General features: G+C 35.8%; 1 protein-coding gene and 1 long non-coding RNA gene across 4 annotated transcripts in view; one reads left to right on the forward strand and one right to left on the reverse strand.

Annotated features, from left to right (window-relative positions):
- Positions 1 to 12704, reverse strand: part of LOC122228123 — a 50653-nt gene that overhangs the window by 24683 nt on the left and 13266 nt on the right. The window contains exon 3 of the long non-coding RNA XR_006206435.1: positions 10710 to 10843. This is a non-coding gene — a long non-coding RNA (uncharacterized LOC122228123). The remainder of the gene's footprint in view (positions 1 to 10709; positions 10844 to 12704) is intronic.
- PLPPR4 (phospholipid phosphatase related 4) overlaps positions 1 to 12704 on the forward strand; it is a 40072-nt gene that overhangs the window by 15319 nt on the left and 12049 nt on the right. For 2 of the 3 annotated variants that reach the window (XM_042953008.1, XM_042953009.1), the window contains exon 2: positions 7569 to 7754. In XM_042953008.1, coding sequence (XP_042808942.1) covers positions 7569 to 7754 — 186 coding nt within the window. Of the gene's footprint in view, positions 1 to 7568; positions 7755 to 10824; positions 10885 to 12704 lie in introns of those variants that run through there. The other variant, XM_042953010.1, reaches the window with a different exon arrangement.

The raw sequence follows: 12704 nt of genomic DNA on the forward strand, positions 1-12704 counted from the left end.
TTTCCTGGACACCTAAAACACTGAAAGCACTGTGTGAATACAGAGATCTCACTTTTAAGTACCTAATCTTAAAATTAGGGCTGGTAATATACAAGCATTGTAATTCAAGGCAGACACACAGGTCCTAAAATGAACTAGATATGGAGTACATAAGTAGAGTCTTCAGTTCTGAATGAAGAGCATGGAGATGTTTATGAGGAAGGTCATCTCGACCTTTATGAGGAAAATTTTTATGGGACACAAACGTGAAATGTAAGATAAAGCAGAGACCGGAACATGTCCTTTGAGATAAAAGTGCAATGGAAACAAAGGTTTTTCGTGGGTTGGGAGAGTGAAGAGTAGGTATGGAGCAAAATTAAACAAGAAAGCAGATTAGGCTATAAGATAAAAGGTCATAAGTGCCATTCTAAAAAAAATTTTGCACTTTATTCTATTTTTAGTGGGACACTCTTAAAGGCATGATCAGACATGAACTCTAGAAAATCAGCCTAGAAGCATTGTGCAGGATGAAATGAATCGTGCAGGATGAAGTGAATCGTGCAGAGACCAGAGGCAGAAGACATAATACTTTATAGAGGGTAGTGACCATGTAAAAGAAATGGTTGGAATGTTTCTGAAATCATGCCAGGATGTAGAGAATTCTAGAACTAGATGGCAATGTAAACAGACCCTCACTTCACTGAGAACAGAAGAGATCCAGAGAGGTTAAGTGACTTGCCCCAAATCCCAGAAGCTAGTGGAATAAATGAGGAGAGGTTGGCTTCTCCTGGTGGTGAGACTGGCCTTGGTTTCCCTCTGTCACGCTGCCCTGTTTGAATTTGTACCTATGCATGCCATTTAAGCCACAGCCATTCTATCTGTGAAAACTAGCTTAGATACCTAGACCTTGAATGGCACTGTAGACTCATTCTTGACCTATTCCTTCCTTTAACAACACTATGTGTTAGTGTGTTTTCTCATAATTCATGTTTTGGAGATTCATTGTAGTTCATCTGAATATGCTACAATTAAGATAGTTTTATAAACTATGAAGTCCTATACTATATTATAGTATATATTATTAGTTATTATTATTGTCAGTATTTGAAGGAGACATTTATCTGTATTACCTACAAGGCAAAAATTACTAAGGAATATCATTATACATATATATATATATACATATACATTTGTATACATATACTGTAGGAAGTGAAAAATTCTACTATCACCATGTTGACCTATGACAACCTCCTTTGTGGCACAAGCTTTAGTAAACTTCCTTTGATCTGCTAGTATTTCTTCAGTTTTAACTTGATTTCAATATATTTATAAATGTTTTAATTTTCACATTTTATATGATTTTGAGATACTTTACCAGAATTGGTTCCCAGCCTCCCACTTAAAATTTGTTATTCACACAAGAAAATGTTTATTTTCTTGTGGATTATGTCCTGCATATGAGTGGTAGGAATATACACAATACATTCTTTGACTTCTTGTGCCATCGTTCATATTAAAACCAAAGTAATTTAGCGCTGAAATTTCTTGTGCAAGTGTTCAAAAGTGAGTGTGATGTTTAAAGCATCCTGTATCAATGACATGCACCTTTCTACCTGCAGCCTTGGTCTAGATTGGCATCTTATTCTTTTCTGACAGCTACATTTTGATAACTAAGAGGGATCTCAACTCTCATATTCCCCAAACAGAACTTTATCTTTCTCCTACTTAAGCTTCTTCCACCTTTCCCTCTTCTAGTAAATGATGCTACTGACCCAATTGCTCAAGCCTTGAATCCTTGAAATCAGCCTTTATTGTTTTTTCTTCAGTGACCAGATCATCAACAAGTCTTGTGTGTCTCCAGAATCATATCCAGATCTGGCAACTTCTGAGTATCTCCACCACTACACCTGAGTAAATGTGCCATCGTTTCTTGCCTGGGTTACTGCAAGTGCCATGCATCCACTAGCATATGGAAGCTTCATGAGTGCAGGGAGTTTTCTGTTTTGTTGACTGCTATTTTCCTTACATTCAGAGCAGTGTCTAGCATGTACTAGGTATTCAATAAGTATTTGCTGAGTTTTGGTGAGCCTTCTAAATTTTCACCCTGCTTCTACTTTTGACCCACCTCAATCCATCCTCAACCCAATAGCCAGAGTGATGTTCGTAAAATAATATTTTAAGTCATATTACACCTTTGCTTAAATTCTCTAAAGCATTTCCAAATGTACTTTGGATAAAGTAAGTATTAACTCTACCCACAGCCTTCAATTCTCTGCAAAGTGTGGCCCCAAATGCACCTCTCTGACTTCTTATATCACTTTTCCCTGTTGACTCTGCTTTTACCTGGTTTTTATACGATTACTTCTTTCTTGCCCCGTCAAGCCTCTGCTTAAATGGCACCTACGTAGGCAGATCTTCTCTGATCTAAAATAGTAATCCAGGCACTGAGTTACCACAGCCTTCTCTTTTATCTTCTTTATAGTATATGTTCTTTCTCATATTGTAATTTTTAAATTCTTACCTGCCTTCCTCAGCTACAATGAAATCTCCATCAGAACAAGGACTTTGGGGGTGCCTGGGTGGCTCTGTCGTTAAGTGTCAGATTTTGGCTCAGGTCATGATCTCGCAATTCGTGAGTTCAAGCCCTGCGTCCAGCTCTGTGCTGACAGCTCAGAGCCTGGAGTCTGCTACAGATTCTGTGTCTCCCTCTCTCTCTGCCCCTCCCTCACTCGCACTCTGTCTCTCTCTCTCTCTCAAAAATAAATAAACATTAAAAAAAAAAAAAGAAAAAAAAAAAACCAAGGACTTTGTTTCATTCCATCCATATTCCAGAACACAGGACAAGGCCTAAGCGCTAGGAGGCTCTCAGTAGCTATTTGTTGAATAAATAAATAAATAAATAAACATATTTAAAATATAAATAAAATAAATAAACATACAATAACATATTGTATGTTAATTGTCCCTTTGTGACTATAATTCCACTAGTTTAAGAGGATCTCTTGAGACTCTGCACTCACAATGGCCATGAAAAAAGGAAAAGAATGGAACTGACCTGTATTACTCTAGGCCAAGAGCAAAGTAAATTTTCCCAAATAAGAAGGAAAGTTGTTGGTTCTTATGATTAACATGCTAAAAGCAAGTAAGTTATCTGACCTAGATAAAATGTCATGATAGATTCCATAAAGTGTTTTGCTAAAATTGATAGACTGTCAATTTGTATTTTTTAAATTGACCCGAAAAAATCAATATTATCTAGCAACTGTAATCTTTTGAAACACAGTTCTTTTGTTTGTCTTGTCTTCTAAAACTGTTATAATTTACTCTTAAAAATTGCTTCTATTATTTTTACTGAAAGTTCCTTAGCAGATGGCAATTATAAGAATGAATCTCTTATTTTTTAAAAACCATTTTGCTAATCGTCAGGTAATTTCCCTTCTCTGTATTGCTGCATAAAAATAGCAAGTTCATGCTTTTTTTTTTCTTTGCTACAAAATAACTAGTGAATAAAATTCCTAATGCCTGCTTATACAGATCTTTTAAAATATCTTTTTAAATCTCATTTTAAATGCAATCAGAAGATGCCTATGCTTTTATATATCAATTCTGCATCTATGCCCAAATTAGTACATACCATCTGCTAAAGTTCTTCCATTCAAAAAGAAGTTTTGTTGATGAGTATTTCAAGAAATGAAGGATACCTCTGAAGACAAGTATTTAAAAGTGAGCATTATAAAAAAAGAAGTAATGATTTTAATTTAATTCATTACATTGTCTGGCAGTAAAATACCATATGGGACAACAATGCATAAAATTACTATTTCCTCAAATACAAATATTTTGTTCAAATCACTCTTTCTTAAAAACAAATTTGAAGTAGAATACAAAGAATAAATAAAATACAAAGAATACAAAATTGAAGTAGAATACAAAGAGAAAGAAACACCCAAAAGAAGAAAAATATGACTATCAATATTTTGAAAACAGATGAGGGTCTTGAAACATGTTTCTATAGAACTGTAAACAATATTAATACATGGGGAGAAAAATGGTATCACTGGAAAAATTGGTAGTTTCAAGAAGGCTAATGTCTGAAATGACTAAGGTACATAACATTACTGAAGGAAATTATTTTCATTCAAAAAATGAATTTATTATATTCATATATATACATATATAATTGGAACTCACTCTGATATATATTATTAGTGGAAATACAGAGGTGAGTAAGATTAGACCCCCACTTTAAGATTTTCATTTGGGGGGCACCTGGGTGGCTTGGTCAGTTAAGCGTCTGACTTCAGCTCAGGTCATGATCTTACAGTTCGTGGGCCCCACGTCAGGCTCTGTGCTGACAGCTCAGAGCCTGGAGCCTGCTTCAGATTCTGTCTCCCTCTCTCTCTGCCCCTCCCCCACGCATGCTCTGTCTCTCTCTGTCTCTCAAAAATAAATAAATGTTAAAAAAATTTAAAAACAAAAAGCTTTTCATTGGGGAAGCAGAGCAAAGGCTCCAATTAACCTATAGCAGATAACTGTAATAAAGAAGAACACATACAAATTTCCTAAAAAGAAGTACTAGGGAATTAAGAATGAGGAAATTACTCTCAAAAATATTACCATGTAAGGCATTATGGAAAAGGTGACATTTGATAAGTATAACAACAACAACAACAATAATAATACTAACATTTATAAAATATTCTTCATTCCATATATTATTGAAAATTACTTTCAATACTTCATTTAATTGTTACAACTTCCTGTGATGATGGCTACTATCAGTGTACCTATTTCATAGAAAAAAATACTGAGATTTAAGAAAAACATTTCCAAGGTCCTATTGGTAGTAATGAGTGGAAGAATGGATATTAGAACCTCCTAGGTGCCTTGAAAACCATATGACCCCATTGGGTTTGACCACAGTATGTTGAATTCAGAGTGTCCACACTATTTACACACACACGGGTACACACACAGACACACACACACTATAGGAACAGTACTTTCATTTCATGGTTATGTCTTCACTGGTACAGTTAAACAGACTCTAAAGTAATCATCCAAAAAATTCAATGGCAAATAATATCTGTAGTAGAGAAGATTTACTTAATTTTCAGATTGGACATGTTAAGTTTTGTTCACCTTTCTGCAGAAGACATCAAACTCACTTTACTGGGGCATTAGTATATTAAACTGAGAAGATAAAATGTTATTTAGGTAAGTGTCAAAGGTTTCAGACCTGATTCCCATTTACAAAATATCTGTATGAGACCTAAAATTTCATTATCCTAAAACTTTATTACCATTTTTGGGAAAAAAAGCATAGAATACTGGTTAAGAAATAAGACCGGAGCTATGATTCCTGGGCTCAGAATCAACCTTTGCCACTTACCAAAGGAGACTGGACTTCTTCACCTGAAAAACAAAGATAATAATAGCACCCATGTTATATCATAATAAAAAGTCTTAAGTTAAATGAGTTAAAATTAATAAAATTACTTAAGATTTCTAAAACAAAAAAGTGACTGGCACATAGTAAGCACTATATGAAATATTGTTGTTAAAACTAAAATATATTTAAGTGGATTTAAGTGGAAAATCTCAATCACACATATGCACATGAAGCACTGCTTTATTGGTCAAGACTGAAGCTACCATTCATGCATTATGGGAGAGGGGAGTGGTGAGGAGAAATGATCACATATTTGGAGTGATCAAATGATCATGTGTTCTAATGCAAGAAATAGAAGTGATTTGATGTACTTTTTGTTCTCTCTACTGAAAAGCATCAATCTGAAAAACAGGAGGACAATGCCAGATAAATCTCTATACATAATTAGTTGTTCCAATAAACCTAATTCTCACCTCATTACAAAAAGACCCTTGGGAAAAGAAGGCATAATGCTGTTTTCTACACTTATATTTTTAACTGGACAACCAGAAATAATGGATGATCAATAATGTCTTCATCAAAAATCTGCCCTGTTTAGTCAAATAAATATTGTGTCTTCTACAAGTAACAAAGCCTTAAGCTAAACAGTTCTTTTTCAAAAATGTTTATTTATTTTTGAGAGAGAGAGAGAGGCAGGTGGGGGGCGGTGTGGGAGACAAAGGATCCAAAGCAGGGCTCAAATTCACGAACTGGGAGATGATGACCTGAGCTGAAGTGGATGCTTACCCGACTGAGCCACCCGTGTGCTCTAAACAGTTCTTAATAATAATGTGACATAAACTGAATTTTCAGATTCTGAAAGGCCTAGCATCAATATACATGCAGTATTTTCTCTTAATCTTTGATCCTTGCTGGCCAAGCCCATGTCCTGTTCACCATATTGTAGTTAGCATCGACATAGTACTTGGCATATTGTAGGTTGAGTGAATTAATAGTTGAATCCCTAACACAAAGTCTAGAAAGTAAATTGTGTGTAATTTAGGTTTACCAGACAAACTAAAGGGTATCCAGTGAAATTAGAATTTCAGGTAAACAACAATTTTTAGTATAAGTATCTTCCAAATATTGCATGGGACATACTTATACTAAAAATCGCTCAATGATTATCTGAAATTATAATCTCACTGGGTGACCTGTAATTTCATTTGCTAAATCTGGTAACTCTAGTCTAGTTATTATAATAAATTAAGATTTATTAATTTATTCAATTAGTCATTCATCAACAAGTATTTATTGCTATATTAAATTATTAAATGATGTACTACAGGCCCACCCCGTGCTAGGAACAATTCTGTGCCCTGACTCAGCAATAAATAAATAATACTGGCAGACTCTCACTTCATGGAGCGTGTATTTCAGCACAAATGGAGGGAGGGATGATGAAAAATACATAAGTGAAGTATTAAATTGACAAGGTAATTTCAGTTAATGATTGGTGCCATGAAGAAAATCAAGCAAGATGATAAGGGTCAAGAGAGAAGGATGGATCAAGGGCTACCTTAGTAAGAAAGTACAGGAAGTCATCATTAAATGATGAGAAGAGGCCAGTTGTACAAAGAGCCAGAGGAAGAGCAAATGTAAAGGACCCTAAGTAGAAATGAATTGGACTGTTTCAGGAAAAGTGTGAAAACCAATTAGACTGTGGTGGGCAGGGGCTTGGGGAGTTGTATAAACATTGTACAAGAAGATGTAAGAAACTGAAGCAAGAGCCAGTTCATGCAGAAACTTATATTCCATGATGTGACATTCAGATGGTATTTGAGTAGAATGGAAAGCACCAGAGTGGTTGAAATAGGGAGTGATATGATCAAAAGTATTTTCAAAAGACCTGTTGGTTTGCTGGGTGGAAAATGGATAGATAGGGTGTGGAGGGGAAGAGTGAGAGTACAAGACCAGAAGGCAGTCCAAGAGCAAAAGTGAGGGACAACACAGGCTCATAGGCTGGTGACAGAGGTAGGTGAATTGGAGATATGTTTTGAAGGAGGAAGCAAGAACACTCATGAAGGGCTTTGACTCTGAGACCGGAAAAGAGTGGTGAGAGAAGACAGCCATTTGTTTCCACTTAAAGATGCACTGATCCTATGTATGACCCATACACAATAATAAACTACTCTTCTATATCCTTCTTTCTCAGTTGCCTATATTGGCATCATCGGTGGTTAGCCTGTATTTCCTTGAACTCACAGATGTCTTCAAACCTGTGCACTCTGGATTTAGCTGCTATGATCGGAGTCTTAGCATGCCATATATTGAACCAACCCAAGAGGCAATTCCATTCCTCATGTTGCTTAGCTTGGCTTTCGCCGGACCTGCAATTACGGTAAGAATTGCCCCCAAATTATGTTTGTCAGTCCCCAAAACTAAGAATGGCCACATTTGTGTAATAAATGTGTTAAAAATAAACAAAAGGTGAACTCTAAATCTTGGAACAGAGAGATCATGTCTTTGAGATATTTTGAAAATATCATGGGACTTTATAGTTGAAAATTACTGGCATTCAAAGTTATAGAAGATTATATGATTGCAAAATTGATGGGTCTCTAATGTTTAATTTTATAAATGATTCTAAAAATGTTAATAACTGTATAATTCCTCTTGAATGGCTAATATGATGTTTCTGATATACTTCCTAATTAATGTGTTCTTTTGGTATCTGAAGGCTGGAAAACTGGAGGGGAAAACCAAATAATTATACAGCCAAGAGACTTTCTTCTCAAAATGCATGTAGATATCGCTTACAGTTCCATGTTTACTGGGTTAGCACTTTCTATTGATTAGGAGCACTGAGCACTAGCAATTGTAAAGTAAAAAGGTCACAACTCACACTTCTGGCATACTGGCTCATGCACACATGCACACACACACATGTATACACAGAGACAAATAAAATACTTTAGATTCAAAACAGGCATTTGCATTTTTAAACATGTAATATAAAATAATGCCCTAACCTACTGGAATTGAATTAAAAACATAGTTATTTTTAGTTTGCTAACTTACACATTATGAATAAATGCACTTTTTCTCTTTTAAAAAACCTTTTTTTTAAAAGTTTATTCATTTTTGAGAGAGAGAAAGACAGAGCGTGAGCAGGAGAGGGCAGAGAGAGAGGGAGACACAGAATCCAAAGCAGGATCCAGGCTCTGAGCTATCAACACAGAGTCCGACACAGGGCCCGAACCCATGAGCTGTGAGATCATGACCTGAGCTGAAGTCGGAGGCTTAACCGACTGAGCCACCCAGGTGCCCCAACACACTTTTTCTTAATTCATTAATACATAAGACTAGACAGAGAAAGACAAATATATGATTTCACCCACATGAGGAATGTAAGGTACAAAACAAATGAACATAAGGGAAGGGAAGCAAAATAACATAAAAACAGGGAAGGAGACAAAACAGAAGAGACTCTTAAATATAGAGAACAGAGGGTTGCTGGAAGGGTTTTGGGAGAGGGGGATAGGTTAAATGGGTAAGGAGCATTAAGGAGGACACTTGTTGGGGTGAGCACTGGGTATTATACATAGGGGATGAATCACTAGAATCTATTCCTGAAATTATTGTTGCACTGTGTGCTAACTTGGATGCAAATTTAAAAATAAATAAATAAATAAATAAATAAGACTAGGCAAGCTTTTCCAGAAGGCTTCTTCTGGAAGAAGATTCTGCCCCTAGAATCCTACATAAAGAACAAAAAACAGGTTTGAAGGTTAATAATATTTATTTCTACCAGTAGGAACTTTTAATTTGCCTTTATCATGCCCATGAATATCAGAGGAAGTGGTTTTTGAATGACAAGCTGTATTTGAATGGAGTTTTTATAGGATTCCCTAATGAACTGACCTATTCTGGTTCAGAACATCAGCAATTTTAGAAAAAGAATCTATGCATAAACCTTCCAAAGTCTATACTTTTATGTAGCCATGAATTTGCTTTAAAAATTTTCCCCTATATTAAAAATCATAGCATATGTTTACACTCTAAATAAATTATACAAAATATTCTCAGAAGGTAAGGTAGAATCCAAAATTAATACTCCATAGAACTTTTTCATACTCAAAATACTTTGTAAGTTAATGAATTATTTGAACTCTAGTAACGCCAGGGTAATTGGAACTATTCATGATGTGCTTAGAAATAGCTGAGACTCAAACTAATAAAACATATTTAAAGTGCAGTGTTACTCAGAATAATAGCATTTTCCTGTCATTTCTCTAACGACTTATTAAAAAATTCATATCACCAGTCATTTGATAAGAGCAAAATGGATATATGCTTTACACTATTACACCAGGAAGCATTTCTCCTAGTTAGGGTATAATCCCCAAGTTTATTATAATAGAATATTTGAAATTAAATTCTGTACAAATGTTCAGGACTCTGCCAAAAAGATTGTGTTGATATTCAGTCATTGAAATGATTTGTTTTTTATATATCCAGAAGCCTTCCTTCCCCAGGGTATTTTATTAAGTTGCTAAGAGAGCAAGTCTAACTGTGGCACTTGCTGCTGGCACCGTTTAGCCCATATTGATCCCTTTGTTGACACTGTTACATGTCCTAAGGACAATGACCTTGGCCTCATCACGGTGTCCCTGCATCTGTGACTCCTTCATTTCCCATAATAAATTCTCTATATGCAATTTAGAGATGCTTTCTGGGGATTCTAAGCCAAAGCTTGCTTTCTTGAGCCCTGAGAAATGACAGGGGAAATCTGTCATGGCTGCCTCCCACCAAAGTTGACCTGGGGAACCCAGTGCCAGTTCCTCCCACAAAGAACCCACTGGATCTGGGGGTCTTCACAGGGCCTCTCTAGTGGCTGCATGCCTCTAAATGGAACAAGAGGCAAACTAGGGCAATATTTATACCCTGGGGTCCCTAAATACCCCCATATCACTTGGAGTTCCATGATATTCCAGGGTGTCAGTGATTCTTACACATGGTTTCATAGCTTTGTGTAAACACTCAAAGGTAAAACAAATCTTGACTTTGCTGCCATCAAATATTGTTTTCACATCTTTCTTTTCAAATATCATGCTTCTTCTAGATTTCTTTCCGATTTCATTTTCCCTTCTCTATTTTTAGGGCCTTCTCCCAAAACATTCATTTTCCCAACATTGGTCTTATGTCTATAGTCATCTTGTTCTAGACTCATAATTCTGCCTCTAATCTTCCTACATAGTTAACAATTGTAACCTCCTTCCCCTCTTTTCCTGAAGGTGAAAAATAACAAGTAGACTCTAACCGCCAACTCTCAAGGATGCTGTTCTCCTTTTACCTCTATGGTAGCATAAACCTGTTGCAAATGCGGTGGTGAGCACAGGAGGGGAGGCAAGAGCAATCTTTCATTTGAAAATGGCTTTTGAAGCCCACTTCTGTGAAGAGAAGCACTTCTTGTTTTCACCCATTCACCTGGAGAGAAGATCAAGAAAAACAAAGACCTCATGTCCTTGGTATTCTTCAAAAGAATCTTTATATGAACAAAAGAAGATCGACTGATTTTTTTATACAGGGGCGCCTTGGGTGGCTCAGTCAGTTAAGCGTCTAACTTTTGATTTCAGCTCAGGTCATGATCTCGGGGGTCGTGGGATCAAGACACAAGTCGGGCTGCCCTGATAGCACAGATCCTGCTTGGGATTCTCTTTCTCCCTCTCTCTCTGCCCTCTCCTGCTCTTGCGCACGTACATTCTCTCTCTTTAAAAAAACAAAAAACAAACAAAAACAAAAAAAAAAAAACAAAAACAAAAAACAAAAAACAAACCCAAAACTCATGTCCACAATATTCTTTTTTTTTAATTTTTTAATCTTTATTTATTTTTGACAGAGAGAGAGAGAGAGAGAGAGAGTGCAAGTGGGGGAGTAACAGAAAGAGAGGGAGACACAGAATCCAAAGCAATCTCCAGGCTCTGAGCTGTCAGCACAGAGCACGACGCAGGGCTCAAACTCACCAATTGCAAGTTCATGACCTGAGCTGAAGTCGGACCTTCAACCGACTGAGCCACTCCAGGCACCCCCACAATATTCTTTAAAAGAATCTTTATATAAACAAAAGAAGATCGACAGATGTTCTTATATAGGCATTCAACTATAAATCTTTTAGTGTTTGCTTTTCAGATTTTTTAAAATGCTTTGAGAGGTTTTAAAAATAACTTGGCTTTGTGATGTTGAATGAGAAACTGTAAAAGTTCCTTTCATGTCTGTGAAATACATTTTATGTCTCTGAAATTGCCCTTAAATTGGAAAATTTCATCCTTAATATTCACTTTTCGTTTACTTTAAAGTGATAATGAAACCAGCATTTTGTTCAGTCCTTTGGAGACTGTGTCCCAGGGAAAACAACAGAGAGTACCATAAATCTTCATGAAATCTATATGAAAAGAAAAGGATGTATATTTTCACTTCCCTGGAAGTAAAATTTTATTACATATTCTTAAAGGATAAGTATATCTAACTTTATAGAAGAATTCTATTGGAATTGGATTATGTTCCTAGAGGGTAACCTTAGCTTTGGGAGACTATACAATCAAAAGGTAGAATATTAAATGTATTAGGGTTTCCAAAAGACATTCACTGCAAATTTAAACACTGAAGATACTATGATAAATATTATATTTTTGTCATTGTGCTTTGTTTTTTTCACAAGGAAGACTTCTTTGATTGGAGTGCTTCCTCTGGTGGCTATTCTTAGGGCACTGCCCATATGATTAATAAAAAGCGATATATTTCTCACTATGCCTTTTCTGAAGTAGAGTCACTTCAGAATCTTTTCCAAAAACCTGCCCTTGATATTGGACAAGCCAAAAAAATTATCATTTCTTTTTTGGCTTGTGTACAGGCTAAACAGAATATTGTGAAAAGACGCTTGTCACAAATTGTTTTCTATTTACAAATGACAAAAGCAACAAATAATTTTACTGTCAAAGGCCAAACTCTGAAACCATATTTTAGCACAACAGCATGCCATTCAGAAAGAGGAAACAAGCAGGTGCATTTAGAAATAAATCAAGAAGCATCTCCCCTCCCCCTGAGGAGAATTCCATCTTTAAACAGAATTGAGCCACTTTGAAAATTCATGCAATGACATATAGCTCAAGGTTAAATGAATAGAAGTATGAGGAGAAAATTGATGTGTTTCTTAGAGAGGACCAGTGGGTGATGTCAAAATAATGACAAGAAACCTCTATCCATAATCAAGCCAAAGAGTATTAAAGTACTCTCTTGACATACGAGTTTTGAGCATATTACACAACTAAAATAAAACCCCTGAAATCTC

This window comes from Panthera leo, chromosome C1 (assembly GCF_018350215.1).
Source record: "Panthera leo isolate Ple1 chromosome C1, P.leo_Ple1_pat1.1, whole genome shotgun sequence".
In the NCBI taxonomy this organism is placed as follows: Eukaryota; Metazoa; Chordata; class Mammalia; order Carnivora; family Felidae; genus Panthera; species Panthera leo.